This window comes from Heterodontus francisci, chromosome 8, assembly GCF_036365525.1.
Source record: "Heterodontus francisci isolate sHetFra1 chromosome 8, sHetFra1.hap1, whole genome shotgun sequence".
NCBI classification, from domain to species: domain Eukaryota; kingdom Metazoa; phylum Chordata; class Chondrichthyes; order Heterodontiformes; family Heterodontidae; genus Heterodontus; species Heterodontus francisci.
In genome coordinates, this window is record NC_090378.1 from 10,258,320 (window position 1) to 10,280,693 (window position 22,374).

General features: G+C 44.9%; 1 protein-coding gene across 1 annotated transcript in view; it reads right to left on the reverse strand.

Annotated features, from left to right (window-relative positions):
* The window catches only part of LOC137373174 (di-N-acetylchitobiase-like), a 48,253-nt gene extending 36,859 nt beyond the window's left edge, over positions 1 to 11,394 (reverse strand). The window contains exons 1-2 of the mRNA XM_068038031.1: positions 11,245 to 11,394; positions 9,713 to 9,851 (exon numbers count right to left, since the gene is read on the reverse strand). Coding sequence (XP_067894132.1) covers positions 9,713 to 9,851; positions 11,245 to 11,394 — 289 coding nt within the window. The remainder of the gene's footprint in view (positions 1 to 9,712; positions 9,852 to 11,244) is intronic.
* Positions 11,395 to 22,374: the final 10,980 nt, after the last annotated feature.

Sequence of the window (22,374 nt, forward strand, 5' to 3'; positions counted from 1 at the left end):
TACTTAATCCTGTTTGCCAATGACTTTTCATGACCCCTTTTAGCCCTCCTAAATCCTTGCTAAGTTCCTTCCTACTGTCTTTTTAGTCCTCAAGAGCTTCGTCTGTTCCTAGCCTTCCAGCCATTACAAATGCTTCCTTTTTCTTTTTGACCAGGCTCACAATATCCCATGTTATCCAAGCTTCCCGAAACTTGCCAAACTTGTCTTTCTTCCTCACAGGAACATGCTGGTGCTGGATTTGAATCAGCTGACATTTGAAAGACTCCCACATGTCAGATGTTGATCTACCCTCAAACAGCCGCCCCCAATCTAAATTCTTCAGTTCCTGCCTAATAGTGTTATAATTAGCCTTCCCCCAATTTAGCACCTTCACCCGAGGACTACTCTTATCCTTATCCACTAGTACCTTAAAATTTATGGAATTATGGTCACTGCTCCCGTAATGCTCCCCCACTGAAACTTCGACCACCTGGCCGGGCTCATTCCCCAATTCCAGGTCCAGAATGGCCCCATCCCTAGTTGGACTATCTACATACTATTTGAAGAAGTCCTCCTGGATGCTCCTCACAAATTCTGCCCCATCCAAGCCCCCAGCACTAAGTGAGTCCCAGTCAATATCGGGGAAGTTAAAATCACCCACCACCACATCTTTCCAAAATCTGTCTACATATCTGTTCCTCGACCTCCCGCTGGCTGTTGGGAGGCCTGTATTAAACCCCCAACATCGTGACTGCACCCTTCCTATTCCTGAGCTCCACCCATATTGCCTCACTGCATGACCCCTCTGAGGTGTCCTCCCGCAGTACAGCTGTGATATTCTCCTTAACCAGTAATGCAACTCCCCCACCCCTTTTACATCCCCCTCTATCCCGCCTGAAGGTTCTAAAGCCTGGAACATTTAGCTGCCACTCCTGCCCTTCCCTCAGCCAAGTCTCTGTAATAGCAAAAACATCATATTGCCAAATACTAATCCAAGCTCTAAGTTCATCTGCCTTACCTGTTATAGTTCTCGCATTGAAACAAATGCACTTCAGACCACCAGTCCCGCTGTGCTCAGCAACATCTCCCTGCCTGCTCTTCCTCTTAGTCCTACTAGCCTTATTTACTACGTCTTCCTCATTAATTTCACTAGCTGTCCTACTGCTCTGGTTCCCACCCCCCCTGCCACACTCGTTTAAACCCTCCCGAGTGACGCTAGCAAACCTTGCAGACAGGATATTAGTGCCCCTCCAGTTTAGATGCAACCCGTCCTTCTTGTACAGGTCCCATCTGTCCCTGAAGAGAGCCCAATGGTCCAGATATCTGAAACCCTCCCTTCTCCACCAGCTGCTGAGCCACGTGTTTAGCTGCACTACCTTCCTATTTCTAGCCTCACTGGCACGTGGCACAGGGAGTAATCCAGAGATTACAACCCGAGAGGTCCTGCTTTTTAACTTACTCCCTAACACCCTAAACTCCCCCTGCAGGACCTCATCACTCTTCCTGCCTATGTCGTTGGTACCGATGTATACCACAACCTCTGGCTGTTCACCCTCCCCCTTCAGAATGCCCCCTGTCCGTTCACAGACATCTTGACCCAGGCCCCAAGGAGGCAACATACCATCCTCAGAAGGTGGTGGTGAGCTGTCTTCTTGAACCACTGCAGTCCATGTGGGGTAGGTACATCCACATTGCTGTTAGGAAGGGAGTTCCAGGATTTTGACCCAGCGACAGTGAAGGAACGGTGATATAGTTCCAAGTCAGGATGGTGTGTGACTTGGAGGGGAACTTGCAGGTGGTGGTGTTCCCATGCATTTACTGCCTTTGTCCTTCTAGTTGACAGAGGTCGCGGGTTTGGAAGATGCTGTCAAAGGAGCCTTGGTGAGTTGCTGCAGTGCATCTTGTAGATGGTACACAATGCTGCCACTGTGCGTCGGTGGTAGAGCGAGTGAATGTTTGTAGATGGGGTGCCAGTCAAGCGGGCTTGTCGAGCTTCTTGAGTGTTGTTGGAGTTGCACCCATCCAGGCAAGTGGAGAGTATTCCCTCACACTCCTGACTTGTGCCTTGTAGATGGTGGACAGGCGTTGGGGAGTCAGGAGGTGAGGTACTTCCCTCAGGATTCCTAGCCTCTGACCTGCTCTTGTTGCCACTGTATTTAGATGGCTACTCCAGTTCAGTTTCTGGTCAATGGTAGCCCCTAGGATGTTGATAGTGGGGGATTCAGCGATGGTAATGCCATTCAATGTCAAGGGAAGATGGTTAGATTCTCTCTTGTTGGAGATGGTCATTGCCTGGCACTTGTGTGGTGCGAATGTTACTTGCCACTTATCAGCCCAAGCCTGGATATTGTCCAGGTCCTGCTGCATTTCGACACGGACTGCTTCAGTATGTGAGGAGTCACGAATGGTGCTGAACATTGTGCAACCATCAGTGAACATCCCCACTTCTGACCTTATGATTGAAAGTAGGTCATTGATGAAGCAGCTGAAGATGGTTGGGCCTCGGACACAACCCTGAGGAACTCCTGCAGTGATGTCCTGGAGCTCAGATGATTGATCTCCAACAACCACAACCATCTTCCTTTGCGCGAGGTATGACTTCAGCCAGCAGACCGTTTTCCCCCTGATTCCCATTGACCTCAGTTTTGCTAGGGCTCCTTGATGCCAGACTCGGTCAAATACTGCCTTAATGTCAAGGGCAGTCACTCTCACCTCACCTCTTGAGTTCAGCTCTTTTGTCCATGTTTGATCCAAGGCTGTAATGAGGTCAGGAGCTGAGTGGCCCTGGCGGAACCCAAACTGAGCGTCACTGAGCAGGTTATTGCTAAGCAAGTGCCGCTTGATGGTACTGTTGATAACACCTTCCATCACTTTATTGATGATTGAGAGCAGACTGATGGGGCGGGAAATGGATTGGTTGGACTTGTCCTGCTTTTTGTGTACAGGACATACCTGGGCAATTTTCCACATTGCAGGGTAGATGCCAGTGTTGTAGCTGTACTGGAACAGCTTGGCTCGGGGCACGGCGATTTCTGGAGCACAGGTCTTCAGTACTTTTGCCGGAATGTTGTCAGGGCCCATAGCTTTTGCAGTATCCAGTGCCTTCAGTCGTTTCTTGATATCACGTGGAGTGAATCGAAATGGCTGAAGTCTGGCATCTGTGATGTTGGGGACTCCAGGAGGAGGCCCAGATTGTTGCAAATGCTTCAGCCTTATCTTTCACACTGATATGCTGGGCTCCCCCATCATTGAGGTTGGGGATATTTGTGGAGCCACTTCCTCCAGTTAGTTGTTTAATTGTCCACCACCATTCACGGCTGGATGTGGCAGGACTGCAGAGCTGAGATCTGATCCGTTGGTTATGGGATCGCTTAGCTCTGTCTATCGCATGCTGCTTACATAGTTTGGCACGCAGATAGTCCTGTGTTGTAGCTTCACCAGGTTGACACCTCATTTTGAGGTATGCCTGGTGCTGCTCCTGGCATGCCCTCCTGCACTCTTCTTTGATCATAATCATAAGAACTCGGAGCAGGAGTAGGCCGTCCGGCCCCTCGAGCCTGCTCCGCCATTCAATAAGATCATGGCTGATCTTTTCATGGACTCAGATCCACTTACCCGCACTCCCACCGTATCCCTTAATTCCTTTATTGTTCAAAAAGATATCTACCTTAGCTTTAAAGACGTTTACTGAAGAAGCGTCAACTACTTCACTGGGCAAGGAATTCCATAGATTAACAACCCTCTGGGTGAAGAAGTTCCTTCTTAATTCAGTCCTAAATCTGCTCCCTCTAATCTTGAGGATTTGCCCTCTTGTCCCAGCTTCACCTGCCAGTGGAAACATCCTCTCTACTTGTATCTTATCTATTCCCTTCATGATTTTATATGTTTCTATAAGATCCCCCCTCATTCTTCTGAACTCCAATGAATATAATCCCTATCTACTCAATCTCTCCTCATAAGCCAACCCCCTCAACTCCGGAATCAACCTAGTGAACCTCCTCTGCACCCTCTCCAGTGCCAGTATATCCTTTCTCAAGTAAGAAGACCAAAACTGCACACAGTACTCCAGGTGCGGCCTCACCAGTACCTTATACAGCTGCAACATAACCTCTCTGCTTTTAAACTCAATCCCTTTAGCAATGAAGGACAAAATTCCATTTGCCTTCCTAATTACTTGCTGTACCTGCAGACCAACCTTCTGCGATTCATGCACAAGGACACCTAGGTCCCTCTGCATAGCAGCATGCTGTAACTTTTTACCATTCAAGTAATAATCCTTTTTACTGTTACTCCTACCGAAATGAATGACTTCACATTTATTAACATTGTATTCCATCTGCCAGACCTTTGCCCACTCACTCAATGTATCTATGTTCCTCTGCAAAGTTTCACAGTCATCTGCACACTTTGCTCTGCCACTCATCTTAGTGTCATCTGCAAACTTTGACACCCTACACCTGGTCCCCAACTCCAAATCATCTATATAAATTGTAAATAATTGCGGTCCCAACACCGATCCCTGAGGCACACCACTAGTGACTGATTGCCAACCAGAATAGCACTCATTTATCCCCACTCTCTGCTTCCTGTTAGTCAACCAATCCTCTATCCATGCTAATACTTTACCCCTAACGCCATGCGTCCTTATCTTCTGCAGCAGCCTCTTGTGCGGCACCTTGTCGAAGGCCTTTTGGAAACCTAGGTACACCACATCCTCTGGGTCCCCATTGTCCACCTTGCTCATAATGTCATCATAGAATTCCAAAAGATTTGTCAAGCATGACCTGCCCTTCAAGAACCCATGCTGCGTCTGCCCAACGGGACAATTTCTACCGAGATGCCCTGCTATTTTTTCCTTGATAATAGACTCAAGCATCTTCCCCACTACAGGGTTGAACCAGGGTTGGTCTCCTGGCTTGATGGTAATGGTAGAGTGGGGGATATGCCGGGCCATGAGGTTACAGATTGTGGTTGTGTACAATTCTGCTGCTGCTGATGGCACACAGCGCCTCATGGATGCCTAGTTTTGCATTGCTAGATCTGTTCGAAATCTATCCCATTTAGCATGGTGATAGTGCCACACAACACGATGGACGGTATCCTCAAAGTGAAGGCAGGACTTCGTCTCCAAAAGGACTGTGCGGTGGTCTCTCCTACCAATACTGTCATGGACAGAAGCATCTGCGGCAGGCAGATTGGTGAGGACCAGGTCAAGTATTTTTTCCCTCGTGTTGCTTCCCCCACTACCTTTCGCAAACCCAGTCTAGCAGCTATGTCCTTTAGGTCTCGGCCACCTCGGTCAGTAGTGGCGCTACCGAGCCACTCTTGGTGATGGACATTGAAGTCCCCCACCCAGAGTACATTTTGTGCCCTCGCCACCCTCAGTGCTTCCTCCAAGTGGTGTTCAACATGGAGGAATACTGAGTCATCAGCTGAGGGCGGGCAGTAGGTGGTAATCAGTAGGAGGTTACCTTGCCCATGTTTGACCTGATGCCATGAGACTTCATGGGGTCTGGAGTCGATGTTGAGGACTCCCAGGGCAACTCCCTCCCTACTGTATACCACTGTGCCACCACCTCTGGTGCGTCTGTCCTGCCGGTGGGACAGGACATACCCGGGGATGGTGATGGCAGTGTCTGGGACATTGTCTGTAAGGTATAATTTCGTGAGTATGACTATGTCAGGCTGTTGCTTGACTAGTCTGTGGGACAGCTCTCCCAACTTTGGCACAAGCCCCCAGATGTTAGTAAGGAAGACTTTGCAGTGTCGACAGGGCTGGGTTTGCCGTTGTCGTTTCCGATGCCTAGGTCGATGCTGGGTGCTCCGTCCGGTTTCATTCCTTTTTATTGACTTTGTAGTGGTTAGGTACAACTGAGTGGCTTGCTGGGCCATTTCAGAGGGCATGCAAGAGATAACCACATTGCTGTGGGTCTGGAGTCACATGTAGGCCAGACCAGGTAAGAACAGCAGATTTCCTTCCCTGAAGGACATCAGTGAACCAGATGGGTTTTGACAACAATTGACATCATTAGACTAGCTTTTAATTCCAGATTTATTAACTAAATTCAAATTCCACCTTCTGCTGTGGTGGGATTTGAACCCATGTCCCCAGAGAAATACCCTGGGTTTCTGGGTTACTAGTCCAGTGTGCCAACTGTGCAACAAACAAATTTCTCTGCAGCACCTGTGGAAGAGCCTGTCACTCCAGAATTGGCCTTTATAGCCACTCCAGGCGCTGCTTCACAAACCACTGACCACCTCCACGCGCATATCCATTGTCTCTCGAGATAAGGAGGCCCAAAAGAAAGTCCAGTGATAATACCACTACGCCACCACCTACCCCAGTAAGTTGTTGGAAGTCGTTAATGGTTGAAATTCATCGCTGGAGAAGGAAAGTATCACTTATTGCTGGAATTAGACTACAGACTGTAAGACTGTTGAAGAACCTTCTTTCGCCATCGGACGGCTGTGAGGACTTCAAGCAACATTGGACTGTAAATTAGCAAGGACCCTAATTTTTTCTATTTTAAATGTTGTTTGTGTCTTAGTAGTGGTTAAGAATTTAGTTTTTCTAATTAAACAATTAATTTGTTGATTTAAAGACACCTGTTTTGGTTAGTCTCCTTCAAGGGTTAATAGAAGGTACAATTTGGTTGGGTCTTTCTTTAATTTGGAAAGTTTAAAATTATATGTTAGGTGATGTGTAGAGGGATGGAATTGAATTAACAATGCGTTTCTCCCACCACAATCAGAATCGTATATTTTGATTGGGGGCTTTGACTGGAGCGGTCGGTAGTAACAAGGCATAGAATTAGTGTTACGATCGTCAATGGAGACCAGCAACAATTCAAAAGAATCTAATCCACCGACTGACCATAATTTAGGAAACCAAACCAAACAGACAAGTTTTCACTTTTATAAATTTTACTTTAACACTCAAACCAAAACCAACATAAATTAAACGTGAAGCAACATACCAATCATGGTCAATATATATGTTACAAATTACACCTTAACTATCAGATACAACATGAATGGGTCTCACTGTTTCACTGGGTATACCACCCAGCATATTTGGCACTAAATTACATTCACACAGTTCTTCACAACTCAGAGGTTCCTCAGCTACATTTTCAGATCTTTCTTCAAGGATTTAGCCACTGTTCTTCAAACAGTAATCCCCCTCAATACGAACTCCCTGGGTGTGGTCTTTACCACAAGGTGCACTTCTCCAGAATCTCCTCAGCTCTGCTCACGACAGTCTTGATGGCGCGGACTTATCAGTCTTCCCCTTATCTGAGTCCTTTAGTGACAACTTGTGCATTTCATGGCTGGATCTGCTTAGTCAGCTACTTTAAGTAACAGAAACAGCTCCTGGATTGAGTTTTCACTTTCTTCTGCTTGCTGGCACTCCACTTCTGCCTGATCTGCCTTGTTTGGGGAGGACTCTGTCTCCCTTTATCTGGTTCTAACCGGTGTCAGGTACCATGGAAACCTAGTTATTTTTTCAGCTTCTGTTACTGTTTTGTTCGGGTCCATTTCTGTTTCAGTTCTAGTTTTTGCTTTAATTCTAGTTTCCCTCTCAGTTAGGGTCTAAAAAAAAAACAACCTTTGCAACCATGGATTCCATCACAATAGAAAAAGGGTGGCAAAAGGAGGTGCCGATTAGAGACCTGAAAGGTGATTTACACGTGATGAGATTTTACCTTAAAAGGTCACCTCTGTGGAGAGAGAGGTAGGGGTCAACCAAAGACTACAGAAGGCCAAAATTTTCCATCCAGAGAAGCTGTGTGAGGCTGACCAGCTCAGCAAAGGAGCACTACCTCCAAAACGCCATTTGAAAACATCTTTGAACAACTGAGGCAGAGAGAAATTGCCAAAGTGACTTTGAATTTCCCACTTGCAGCAGTAAAGCAGAAGTCTGCAGCACCTCAGCAAACATCCAGGCCTGCACCTTTGAAAAGACTTTCCTTCCAATATGATTCAACAGATTTCTGCAAACCATGAAATACTTACATCCCTTGGGACTTGAATTACATCTTACCTTTTTCTTTCTCTCCATCTATCCTTGTGTATGTATATGTGTGAATGTGAGTGGGTGAAGGTTGCGATCAACAGTCGGGCTGAAACACTAGCTTTACAGAAACACCATCTGCGGTCAGTTGGGAGGTGAAAAGTAGAAGCCAGCCACACCATTTCCCACCTCTCCATAACACATTTGATAAAGTGCTACATAGCAGGCTTGTCAGTAAAGTTAGAGCCCATGGAATAAACAGGACAGTGGCAGCATGGATACGAAATTGGCAAAATGGCAGGAAACAGAGTGTAGTTGTGAACAGTTTTTGGACTGGAGGAAGGTCTATAGTGGGGTTCCTGAGGGGACGGTGTTGGAACGCCTGCTTTTCTTGATCTATATTAATGAGCTAGACTTGGGTGTACAGGCCACAATTTCAAAATTGGGAGATGACACAAAACATGGAAGTATTGTGAACTGTGAGGAGGATAGTGATAAACTTCAAGAGGACATAGACAGATCAGTGGAACGGGCGGGCAAGTCACAGATGAATTTTAATGCATAAAAGTGAATCATTTTGGTCGGAAGAATGAGGAGAGGCAATAAAAATTAAAGGGTACATTTTTAACGGAGGTGCAGGAGCATAGGCACCTGGCGATATCTGTGCACAAATCACTGAAGGTTGCAGCGCAGGTTGAGAAAGCATTAATAAAGCATATTGGATCCTGGGCTTTATAAAAACAAAGCAGTTAGGATAAACCTGTATAAAACACCGTTGAGCCACAAATGAGTATTGTGTCCAATTCTGGGCACCACACTTTAGAAAGGGTGCAGAAAAGTTTCATGAGAATGGTTCCAGGGATGAGGAACATCAGTTATGTGGATATGTTGGAGAAGCTGGGCTGTTCTTCTTGGAGAAGAGAAGATTAAGAGGAGATTTGATGGAGGTGTAAACGATCATGAGGAGTCTGGACAGGGTAGACAGAGAAACTGTTCCCATTGACAGAAAGATTGAGAACTTGAAGACGCTGATTTAAGGTGAATGTCAAAAGAAGCAATGGCACATCAGGAAATACTTTTTCATGCAGCGAGCGTTTACGATCTGGAATGCACTGCCTGAGAGTGTGGTGGAGGCAGCTTCAATGGAACTCTTCATAAGCGAATTGGATAATTATCTGAAGAGAAAAATTTGCAGGGCTATGGAAAAAGATGGGGTAAGGGGACGAGGTGAGTTGCTATTGCAGAGAGCTGGCACAAATAGGACCGGCTGAATGGCCTCCTTCTGTGCTCTAACCATTCTGTGATTCTATGAAGACAGAAGACGTGTGTTGATATAAGATTTTTCATATATCAAAAAATCTGGAGTGCAGAATCATTAGCAGAATAATTAATAGTTGTTTCGGAGCTGTCCAGGTATTTCAGCACTGTCACATCAAGAACAGCAATATCATAGAATGACATAAAATATACAGCACACAAACAGGCCATTCGGCCCAATCAGTCCATTCCGGTGATTACACTCAAGACTCAAACACTGACCCGAAACGTTAACTCTGCTTCTCTTTTCACAGATGCTGCCAGACCTGCTGAGTGGTTCCAGCATTTCTTGTTTTTACCTCAAACCTGTACACTGCATGTTCCATTACGTGGTTCTCAATAATACAGCTTGCATTAGAAGACAGAAGAATATTTGATTTTTTCTGTGATAAAATTAGTTACCTTTCAGGACAACTCGAACTTTATTTGCGTGAGCATGACACACAAGATCAGCTTGTGGAGAATTCAGGGCGACAACAGTCGTGACCTTGGACCAGTCATAATGTATCCAATCTGTTCCTCCATGATAAAACACCATGACCTGATACAAAAATAAAACTGTCAGCTGCAGTAATGAAGGATATAAAACTGACATTAAAAATATAGATTTTCCTGATCAATATAGTTGTCCCCAGGGTACAGGATAAGGAAGGGATAATGAACACATCTAGTCTGCAGGTTATATTGATGGAGCTCCTGTTCCTGCCACACTGCCCACTTAGTAACATTACTCTGAAATAAATACTAACCTCATCAACTACACAGCAGTTACAGAGACATTTAACACAAACATTTGTTCAAAGATCTGCTAAATTGTATTCAGTTTAATCATGACCAGGGTCCCAGTTTTACAATGACCGAGGTCAAATCACAATTTTATTCCATGTGATTCCAGGATTTTTAACTGGTGTTTCTGGATCAATATTGTGTGAAATCTGCAAACCTGAACCATGGTATGAGGCTGTAAGAGTTAGATCACACATCATTTAAGACTCTGCACATTGGAGAAACATTAAAAACACATTTTATTGATGCTGCACTTGTTAAAATATCTTTGCACTGCCCAATACTACGGCTGGTCCTATTTTACACAGGCTGTAACTATACCAAGATTAACACTTGAACATATTTATTATATATAACAGGATTCTCTTTGCATTTCGACAATAATCTGAGCTGCCCCTTGCGCTGCTGCACCAGCTTCACCTGTCACTGACCCCGACTCACAGCCTCAGCCTGTTCCTGATACTTGGACTGTGTTAACGACCCCTCTCCAGTCTGTATCTCCCCCGGAGCCCAGGCTGGAGCCTGACTGGAGAACTCTCTACCCCACATCAACCCAGTCCAGCCCGAGTCCCCCCAGTCCAGTCCAGCCCGATCCCCCCAGTCTAGCCCAGCCCGATCCCCCCAGTCCAGTCCACCCCAGCCCGATCCCCCCAGTCCAGTCCAGCACAGCCCGATCCCCCCAGTCCAGTCCAGCACAGCCCGAACCCCCCTGTCCAGTCCACCCCAGCCCGATCCCCCCAGTCCAGTCCAGCCCAGCCCGATCCCCCCCAGTCCAGTCCAGCCCAGCCCGAGCCCCCCAGTCCAGTCCAGCCCAGCCCAAGCCCCCCAGTCCAGTCCAGTCCAGCCCGAGCCCCCCAGTCCAGCCCAGCCCGATCCCCCCAGTCCAGCCCAGCCCGATCCCCCCAGTCCAGTCCATCCCAGCCCCGGGGGGTGGAGTCCCGGCCCCTGGTGTAAAAGGAACATCCTAAAGAGGACAATCTCTGACCTTCCACATCAGTGCGGGTGAGAGGAGCTGAACCACATGAGGAAAGGCAGGAGTTCACATCCCAATGCTCCATTCCAAGTGTTACTGCTCAACACACTTCAAAAGACAACTTCAAGTAAACTAACTCTTTTCCCGAGGGAATTTAATGATCTGAGACACTCACCTCAACTTGGTACTGATGGTCCGCGGGTATGGGTTGACACAGATCCCGTGTTGAACAATGACACGGATTCTGGGAAAAGACCCCGGAGTCTCCGCCGATCCACAGCGCCAGCACCGCCAGAGCCCGCACCAATACCAAACTCCAGCGCATCCTCTCCGCCGGAGATGAAAATCCGTCAGACACAGTGAGATGGTTTATTTATATTGAGCTGCATGTGACTGATGATGAAACCTCCTGGATCTCTATCTCTATCTCACTTTGTGTGATAATAGTGGAATGTTGACGCAAGTTTCATCCTGTCAAATGCAACTTTGTTGGGAAGTTCTCTTCTCCCCCTCTCTTCCTGTCTTGTGCAACATTCATCCCTGAACCTTTGCAGCACTTCCTCCCTGTCTTGACCAGCTTTCTTCTCTGAACCTCTCTCTCCCTTTCTGACTTTGCCAATATTCATCTCTCAACTTCTGATTCCATGCCCTCCGTGCCCACTGCCATTCCCTCCATCTCTGTAGCAACATTCATCGGTGACCCTCTTTGCCCCCATTCCTTCCTGTCTTGGCCAACATTCATCCCTGAATCTCTGATTGCCCTCCCCTCCCCTCCTCCATCAGTTCTTCCATCTCTGGAACAACATTTGTTTCCCCCATCCTCCCCCCTTATTCCCTCTCTTGGCCATCATTCATTCTCCAATAAATCAAAGGCAAAATACTGCAGATGCTGGAAATCTGAATTAAAAACAGTAAGTGCCGAAAATACTCAACTGGTCTGAAAGCATCTGTGTACTGTGTAACAGTTAACATTGCCCGTCTGTGACCTTTCATCAGAACTCAACCTCTTTACAACCTTTCCCCACCTCCTCCTTGCTTTGGTCAAGATTTATCCTCAAAGCTTCCCCACCTATTTTACATGCCAAAAGCAACATTCATCACTAAACCCTTTTCTCCTGTCTTGGGAAACATCTATCCCGAATATCTCTTTTGCCTGCTCCCTTGAAAACTCTTCTGCCCACATCCTCCGTGTCTTGTGTAACATTTATCTTCAAATCTTTTTCCTGTCTTCCTCTGTGTCTTGCACAACATTCATTCCTGAATCACTCACTCCTTCCTCCATGTCTTGCGCAACATTCATCCATTAACTATTGTCCCCCTTCCTCCCAGAACCTCTCTCCCTGCCTTGGCCAATATTCATTCTCAAACCTCTTTCTCACACTCCGTGCCCTGAGCAGCATTTATCCCTGAATCCCTGTCCATCCTGTCTTGGCCAACTTTAATCCAGGAAAATCTCTCCCCTTCCTCGCTGAGTTAGAAATGATCATCCCTGAATATCACGGCTCCCTCCATCCCTGTCTTCAACAACTTATCTTTATATGGCACCTTTAATGTAATAACATTTCCCAAGGTGCTTCACAGGAGCATTATAAAACAAAATATGAAAAGGAGTCACATAAGGAGATCTTAGGGAAGATGAACAAAAGCTTGGTCAAAGAGGTAGTTTTTAAGGAGTGTCATAAAGGAGGAAAGTTAGGTGCAGAGGCAGAGAGGTGTAGGGAATGTATCCCAGAGCTTAGGGCCCATACAACTAAAGGCGCAGCTGCAAATTGTGAAGTGATTAAAATCAGGGATGCACAAGAGGCCAGAGTTAGAGGAGTGCAGATATCTTGGAGGGTTTTGGGGCTGGAGGAGATGACAGAGATAAGGAGGGCATGAGGCAATGGAGGGATTTGTAAACAAGGATGAGAATTTTCAAACCAAGGTGTTGCTTGATGAGGAACCAATGTAAGTCGGCGAGCATAGGGGTGATAGGTGAATAGGACTTGGTATGAGTTATGTCTTGGATAGCAGAGGCTTGGATGACCTCAACTTTATGGGGTGTTACAACCAAGGCAGGAGTAATGCACTGTTAATTCAGACCCGCTACTCCACAGGTCACAGCATATTAGTAAAGTTTCCCACCTACTGGAAAAATAGCCAAATTAATCATTTTATTTATCCCCAGAATAAAGCATGCCAAACCAGGTTGCTTGGAACAACAACAAAATTAAGAATGTATTAATAAACCAAGTTTTAAACGATAATGAGATGAATCTATATGTATGAAAAGATTTTATAAACCCTTAATATTCCTAACCCTCATGCACACACATACATTCAATTACCTAATGGTTAACCGTCAAAAACAGAAATATTGACTTTTACAGAGTTTCTTAGGAATAAATAAATAACAAGTTTGTAACTTTTGGCAGTATTTTCCTAGATCGGTGAGGGGTCCCAGAGTTGAATAGCCAGATGGCACTCAATGGCTCTCCAGGTGAAATTAATTAACAGAGCATGGTGGGTAGGTGTTCAAGGTTGTTCGTCTGCAGCAGGTATCACACAGATCTTTCAGCAACAGGTTCTAACTACTTAAATTTTTACAGTAACAGTCTAACAGTAGAAACTTTATTGAGAGTTCAGTAACTTCCAAAAAGCACAAAAGTCAACAGGACTTGTTCTCAGCAAAGAAGCATTCTCCACAGAGCACAGCAATTCCAGAACTCACACTTCAGGCAGGGATTCTTGACTGGAGACAACAGCAACCAGTCACACCCAAAACACAAGCTTCCTTTCTTCAAAGCAGTGTTTCCCCACAGAGATTAGCAATTCCCCTTTTGTCAGGGTCTCTTCCTCTGTCTTCACCTCAAATTTAACACTTTTTCCCTTGAAATGCTGAGCTTACTTTCAGAAAGAATAGGTCTTTTTCCTCTGGTCTATCAGCAACCCTCACAGCACCTGCCACTGCTAGCTGTTCTGTTTTCCTCTGCAGAATTGAAACTAAAGTCTTTCCATAGGAGTCATAAGACTGTTGTAAAATCTTACTGTGGCTTGGATACAAATTGCTCTGCAGCCTGTACTTCAAATACTAAGCCTCTGCGGTTATTGATCACAGAGTCTTTTTTCAGTCTTAAAGGCACACAGACCTCCCAGTTTTCAAAGAAAAACAAAACTCTTGTGACACCTCCACCTTTGGAAAAATGAAACGCCATTCTTGAATGTGTTTCATTACAATGTGGAACAGAAATTACAAAAAAATTAAACAGATTTTTGCATTCATGTCCTGATTCACTCCACTAAAAATTTACACAATATTTTTGGTAATATGGTTAAAATTGTGACAAAGCATTGGCAAAAACATTGTTTTTTCCTGAAACGTGTATAATTTTCAAGCGATAAGGCTGTAACAATAAACTCTATTTGAACGTTCCAGCATTTCGGTTTTAATTTCTTACGAAGGTTGTCCTCTTCAACCAATGCAACCTTCCAACCGTAGTCTTCCAGTTGTTTCAAGCTTTCCTTCCAAGTATCCCTGTAGACCATCACCTCAGCCAGGTGAACTGCACAGTTAGGAACACTGGCCACTACTGGTTTCACTATTCTCTGAGAAGTTGTTGGGGCATTTTTTGACCGAATGGCATCATTCGGCACTAATAAAGACAGTCTGGTGTGACAAAAGCTGCTATTTCTTTAGCTCGAGTTGTCAAAGGAACTTGACAGTATCCCTTCATCAAATTTATGTATGTAAGACATATGGCACTGCCCACTCTGTCAATACAGTCTTTGAAATGAGAAGTTGGATAGGAGCCTGCCTTCATTACCGCATTGCCTTTTCTGCAGTCTATGCAAAGTCGAGTTGACCGATCAGGTTTAGGCACTAAGACTATTGGTGAATTCCAGCTGCTTTGAGTAGGTTCATTTAAGTTGTTTTCCAGCATGTATTGGATTTCTGCTTTTACTTGGGCCTCTTTGTCTGGACTTAAGCGGGAAGGATGTTGTTTTCAAAGAATAGATTCCCGTACATCCACATCATGTGGGGCCAAGGCTGTACATCCCAGCTTATCCCTACAGATGCTTACAAATGTTATGAGTAGCCTGGTTAGGTCTTTAAGTTGTTCTGCATCTAAGTACAAAAGCATGTTGTCCAATTTTCCTAGCCACTCTGTATTCGCTAACTGGGTAGTAAGAGGTTCAATCTGTGAATTGTCTAGGCCTCCTTCTGTCTCATCCTCACTATTCTTTTCCTTCTCAACAGTCCCCATTACCTTACATCATTCCCTCCGTGACACCCTGGTCCACTCCTCCATTACCCCCACCACCTCGTCCCCGTCCCAGGGCACCTTCCCCTGCAATCACAGGAGCTGTAATACCTGCCCATTTACCTCCTCTCTCCTCACTATCCCAGGCCCCAAACACTCCTTTCAGGTGAAGCAGCGATTTACTTGTACTTCTTTCAATGTAGTATACTGTATTCGCTGCTCACAGTGTGGTCTCCTCTACATTGGGGAGACCAAGCGCAGACTGGGTGACCGCTTTGCAGAACATCTCCGCTCAGTCCGCAAGCAGGACCCTGAGCTTCCGGTTGCTTGCCATTTCAACACTCCCCCCTGCTCTCATGCTCACATCTCTGTCCTGGGATTGCTGCAGTGTTCCAGTGAACATCAACGCAAGCTCGAGGAACAGCATCTCATCTACCAATTCGGCACACTACAGCCTGCCGGACTGAACATTGAGTTCAATAATTTCAGAGCATGACAGCCCCCCATTTTACTTTCATTTTTAGTTAGTTTTTCTTCCTTTTTTCTTTTTTTTACATTCTTTTTTACATTTTTTACAATCCTTTTTTTTTGCATTTATTTCATTTCATCTTAGTTTGTTCAGTTTGCTTACCCACTGTTTTTTTCAGGGTTTTTTCAGGTTTGCACTTGCTGCTGTTCAATAATCAGTGTATTCACACCTAATCTGTACTAATGCTTTGTCTTTCAACACACCATTAACATATTGTTTGCCTTTGCTCCGTGACCTTTTGGTCAGCTATGTGGCCTGGTCCAATCTGCACCTTCTCCTTTGTTATCTCTTGCCCCACCCCCACCTCACTTGCTTATAATCTGTGACTTTTCTAATATTTGTCAGTTCCGAAGAAGGGTCACTGACCCGAAACGTTAACTCTGCTTCTCTTTCCACAGATGCTGCCAGACCTGCTGAGTGATTCCAGCATTTCTTGTTTTTGTTTCAGATTTCCAGCATCCACGGTATTTTGCTTTTACCTTACATACCTGTACTGGCTTATCCTCCTGTCTGTGATGATGTTGCTTTAATATATTGATATGACACAACCGATTCTTTTTCCTGCGATCAGGGGTGTCAATCAAGTAATTCACCTTACCCACTCCATTGATCACTTTATATGGACCGCTGAACCATGCTTTCAATGGTTCACCCTGTAAAGGTAACAATACTTCATCCTCTGGTCGAAAATTGTTGGTCTTTGCATTTTTATCTGTCCATGTTTTCATATTGGCTTGGGATACTTTGTGGTGCTCCTGAGCTACTTTGCAAGCTTTCATCGGCCTTTCCCAGAACACAAATACATAGTCTAGTATCAAAGTATCTTCCTTTGTTCTAAAAATCTGTCCTTGATGAGTTTTAGAGGACCTCTTACTTCATTTTCGTAAACCAATTCGAAAGGACTAAAACCTGCAGACTCTTTCGGCAAATCTCTGTAGCAAATAAAAGAAAGTTTAGCCCTTTATCCCAATCATGCGGATATTCATGACAGTATGTTCTCATCATTGTTTTGAGAGTTTGATGGCACCTCTCTATAGCTCCCTGTGTCTGTGACTGATATGCTGAAGATTTCAACTGTCTGATACCCAGATTGCCCATGACTTCTTGAAATATCTTAGATATGGAATTAGAACCTGGATCTGATTGAACGACAAGTGGTAATCCATATCTCGTAAAGAATTGGGTTAACTTCTCTACTACTACTCTGGCAGTAGTTGTCTTGAAAGGAATGGCTTCTGGAAATCAAGTAGCCACAGCCATGACATATGTATTGATATCCTGCTTTTGTTTTTGCCAACGGTCCTACAAAGTCTACTAATACCCTGTTAAATGGTTGCTTTATAATTGGTATGGGAATAAGTGGTGCCGGTTTTATGGTAGGTTGCAGTTTTCCCACCATTTGGCAGGTATGGCATGTTCTGCAAAATTGCTTCACGTCCTTTGTAAGGCCTGGCCAGTAATAATGTTGACCTATATGTGATTTGGTCTTCTGAATCCCCAAATGTCCTGCTCGAGGAATGTCATGTGCTCTCCTTAATAACTTCTGCCGATATTTGGTGGTACCACTATCTGTCGAACAACTGTCCAGACTTCGTCCGCAGGTCTATGAGGCGGTCTCCATTTCCTCTTCAAAACCCAGCCTTCAATATAATAGCCTTCCAGAACTCATTTCACCTCAGTTTCTGTCAGAGCCGTCTGTGCTATTCTATGTAGCTCTGGATCAGCTTGTTGTGCTGCAATTATAGAAGATTTGTTAAACATCTCAATTGGATTATCCAAATCCCCAAATAACTTGGCTATCTGCTTGTGGTGCCAATTTTATGCCTGACAATGGAACTTGTTCAGCCATTGCTCAGGTTACTACACATACAGGAAATATTCTGGGAACTTGATCCTGTAATTGTCCAGTTTCTCTAACTTCCTTTGGTTTCTCTATGATGACGGGAGAAATCGATACTTTTGATCGGCCAAATCATTTCCTAGTAGTAGGTCAATTACCTCAACTGGCAAACTATGGACAACTCCTACACTTACCATCCTAGATATTAGGTCACACTCTAGATGCACTCTTTATAAAGGTACGGGTATATATGCTCTGCCAATTCCATGAACTAAAACATTAGTTTTCAGTGGCTCTCTGCTGGAAATGTTATACCATTCCCCAGCAAAAGAGTTTGGGTTGCTCCTATATCCCTAGGTGTAACAGTAGGTTTTCCTTTCTCGCTTGCGGGATATGGAGTTACTTTTCCCTTTGACAAGAATTCATTCTAACTTTCAAGTATCTTATTCTTGACATCTGCACTTACTTTAGTTTTTGTGTCTGATTTTACAGCTGCCGTTAAAGCTACAGCTTGGTCTGCTGTACTTTCAGTCAAAGAAAGAGGCTCTTCTTCAGCATTAACTTTGGGTACCCCAACAAGTCCCATGGGTGTACCTCGTAACTTCCAGAATTCTGAACGAAGATGTCCTACCTTTTGGCAATAACAACACTTGGGCTTGCGGACCTCACTTCTACCCTCAGCATCTCCATTTCTGGCCTGAGGAGGTGATCCCGGGGCATTCCCAGCTATTCTTTCTTGTCCCCGGCTACTTGCCTTCCTTTGACTCTCCCACTTCCTATCCTTCTCGGGTTTACCGGGGTGACTGACATAAGGTTTTGGTTGATTCATAAGCTCAAAATCAGCAGCAACTTCCACTGCTTTACCTGGCATTTAAAACTTTCAGGTTATCATGAGTTCTCACGACTAGTGGGATTGAATTTTTAAATTCCAAGAGACTCAATTCTCGAAGTTCCGAAGAGTTCCGATGAAGGGTCACTGACCCGAAACGTTAACTCTGCTTCTCTTTCCACAGATGCTGCCAGACCTGCTGAGTGGTTCCAGCAATTCTTGTTTTTATTTCAGATTTCCAGCATCCGCAGTATTTTGCTTTTACTCAATTCTCTAAGGTTCTCATACGTGGTTTCCATCTTTAATGCTCCTATCTAACGATCAAAGTTAATTTGCTTCACCCTCTCAAATTCTACGTATGTTTGCCTAACCAATCTCTGTAAATTCTGAAACTTCTGACGGTAAGCTTCAGGGATTAACTCATACACAGTGAGAATAGCCTTTTTTGCTATCTCATAATCTGCAGAAGCCTCTTCAGGAAGCATGGCATAAATTTCATGAGCTCTGCCCATCAACCTGCTTTACATAAGCAATGTCTATCTTTCCTTTGGCCATTTCATTGTTTGGCTATTTTTTCAAAAGAAATGAAAAATGCCTCTACATTCCTTTCCTCAAACTTTGGAAGAGCTTGAATAAATTTAGACAGCTTTTCGCTGAATCCTGAGCTGGATTCAGATTCTTCCTGACCAGAATTTACCCTGGAATCAAGACCACTCCTTTGTCTTAGTTCCATTTCTTTTAATTTGAATTCCCTCTTTCTCTTTCACTTTCTGAAGTGCTCTCTCTTTCTCCCTTTCATATTTTTCCAGTTCAAGTTTTCTTAGTTCTTTTTCAACTTCGAATTTTCTTAATTCTGTTTCTTTTTCTTTCTCCTGTTGAAGCCTAAGTTTTATCATTTCTAACTGAATCTTAGCCACTTCAACTGCATCACCCATTGACTTACTATCTTCTTGTTCTTCCAATTTTAAATGTTGGACTATTACATCAAATATCTCTGCTTTTTTAGCATCTGATTTCAACTCCAACCCCAATTTTCCTGCCAACTCTCAACTTAACCTTGGTCATCCCACAGCAGGGAGAGAGGGAGTGGGTGACCACTAGACAGTCAAGAAGAAATGGGCAGGTAGTGCAGGAGACCCCTGAGTGCATCTCACTCTCCAACAGGTATTCAGTTCTGTATACTGAGCAAAGTGATGCTCCATCTGGGGAGTGCAGCCAGAGCCAAGTCTATGGCACCATGGGTGGCTCAGCTGCACAGCGGGGTACAGGGAAGACTGGAGGAGCTATAGGGCTGGATTTTACGTTGGGAGGATGGGAGCAGGCCACCGACCTAAAAGTCGGTGGTGAACCCGCTTCTGCATAGCCTGGGGATCTATCCCACATTTTACGGGTCCCGGCTTGAGGGAGGAAGTCCTGCCTTATCGAGCTGCCAGTCAATCAAGCAGGCTGCTTTGTCCTGGATGGTGTTAAGCTTCTTGAGTGTTGTTGGAGCTGCACCCATCCAGGCAAGTGGAGAGTATTCCATCACACTCCTGACTTGTGCCTTGTAGATGGCGGACAGGCTTTGGGGAGTCAGGAGGTGAGTTACCGCAGGGTCCCTAGTCCCTGACCTGCTCTTGTAGCCATGGTATTTATCTGGCTACTCCAGTTCAGTTTCTGGTCAATGGTAGCCCCTAGGATGTTGATAGTGGGGGATTCAGCAATGTTAATGCCATTGAATGTCAAGGGGAGATGGTTAGATTCTCTCTTGTTGGAGATGGTCATTGCTTGGCACTTGTGTGGTGCGAATGTTACTTGCCACTTATCAGCCCAAGCCTGGATATTGTCCAAGTCTTACTGCATTTCTACACAGACTGCTTCAGTATCTGAGGAGTTGCGAATGGTGCTGAACATCGTGCAATCATCAGCGAACATCCCCACTTCTGACCTTATGATTGAAGGAAGGTGCGAATGAGTATAGGAATATTAGGATAGAGCAGATGAATGCGTGGCTGGGGAGATGGTGCAAGAGGAGTCGCTTTAGTTTCATGGATCACTGGGTCTGTTTCTAGCGAAGTTGGAACCTGCACAAGTTCGACGGATTGCACCTGAAATGGAAACGGACCAACATCCTTGCAGGGAGGTTTGCTAGTACTGTTGGTGGGCATTTAAACTAATTTGGCAGTGGAATGGATTACAGAATGGAGGTACAGTAGGGGGTGATGCACAGTCAAATATAGAAGAGAAACTCAGTCAGCTTGGACGGCAGAGCAAATATAGACCTGTTAAGGCTCAAGCAAATAATGCAAGGTTGGATTGCATCTATTTTAATGCAAGGAATCTGACTAGTAAGGCAGATGAATTGAGGGCATTGATTAACACATGCAAATATGATATTATTGCTATCATAGAGACATGGTTGAGGGAGGGGCAGGACTGGCAGTTCAATATTCCAGGGTATAGAATCTTCAGGGTTGACAGGGGAGGGGGTAAAAGCTGAGGTGGCATTGCACTGCTGATCAAGGAATCAATTACTGCAGTAAGGAGGGATGATATCTCAGAAGGTTCCTCAAATGAGGCCATATGTGTAGAACTTAAAAACAAAAAGGGAATGAAGCCTAACAAGTGGTAGAAGTGTCAGTGGGGAGCATTTCAGGGATAGTGACCATAACTTTATAAGATTGAAGGTAGTGATGGAAAAGGACAAAGATGGACTGGAAATAAAGGTGCTGAATTAGGTGAAGGCTGATTTCAGTATGATAAAACAGGATCTGACCAAAGTGGACAGGAAGCAGCTACTTGGAGGAAAGTCTACATCAGACCTGTGGGAATCATTCAAAGAGGAAATAGTGAGCGTTCAGGGCCAACATGTACCCATTAAGGTGAAGGGTAGGACCAACAAGTTCAGGAACCCCTGGATGTCAAGGGATTTCGAGGATTGGATCAGGAAAAAAGGAGGTTTATGGCACATTCAGAGTGCTGAAAACAGCAGAGGCACTAGACGAATATAGAAGGTGTAGGGGGTACATAAAAAAGTAATTAGGAGAGCGATGAGGGGCATGAAAAAACACTGGCGGGTAAGAGAAAAATACCAAGGAGTTTTATAAGTATATTAAGGGCAAGAGGATAACCAGGGAAAGAGTAGGGCCCATTAGGGACCAAAGTGGCAATCTGTGTGTGGAGCCAGAGGACAGAGGTGAGGTTTTAAATGATTACTTTTCATCTGTGTTCACTATGGAGAAGGATGATGTAGGTGATAAGATCAGGGAGGGGGATTGTGATATACTTGAACATATCAGCATTGAAAGGCAGGAAGTATTAGCTGTTTGGTGGGCTGAAAAGTGGATAAATCCCCAGGCCCAGATGAGATGTATCCCACACTGTTATGTGAGGCAAGGGAGGAGATCGCAGGGGCTCTGACACAAATTTTCAAATCCTCTCTGGCCACAGGAGCGGTACCGGAGGATTGGAGAACAGTGAATGTGGTGCCATTATTCAAGAAGGGTAGCAGGGATAAACCAGGTAATTACAGGCCAATGAGTCCAATATCAATGGTAGGGAAACTATTGGAAAAAATTCTGAGGGACAGGATTAATCTCCACTTGGAGAGGCAGGGATTAATCAGTGATCGTCAGCATGGCTTTGTTAGGCGTCTAACTACCTTGATTGAATTTTTCAAGGAGGTGACTAGATGTGTAGCTGAGGGTAAAGCAGTTGATGTAGACTGATGTCGATTCATGGACTTCAGTCAGGCTTTTGATAAGGTCCCACATGGGAGATTGGTTAAGAAGGGAAGAGCCCATGGGATCCAGGGAAATTTGGCAAATTGTATCCAAAATTGGCTTAGTGGCAGGAGGTAGAGGGTGATGAGTCGAGGCAAAAACAAG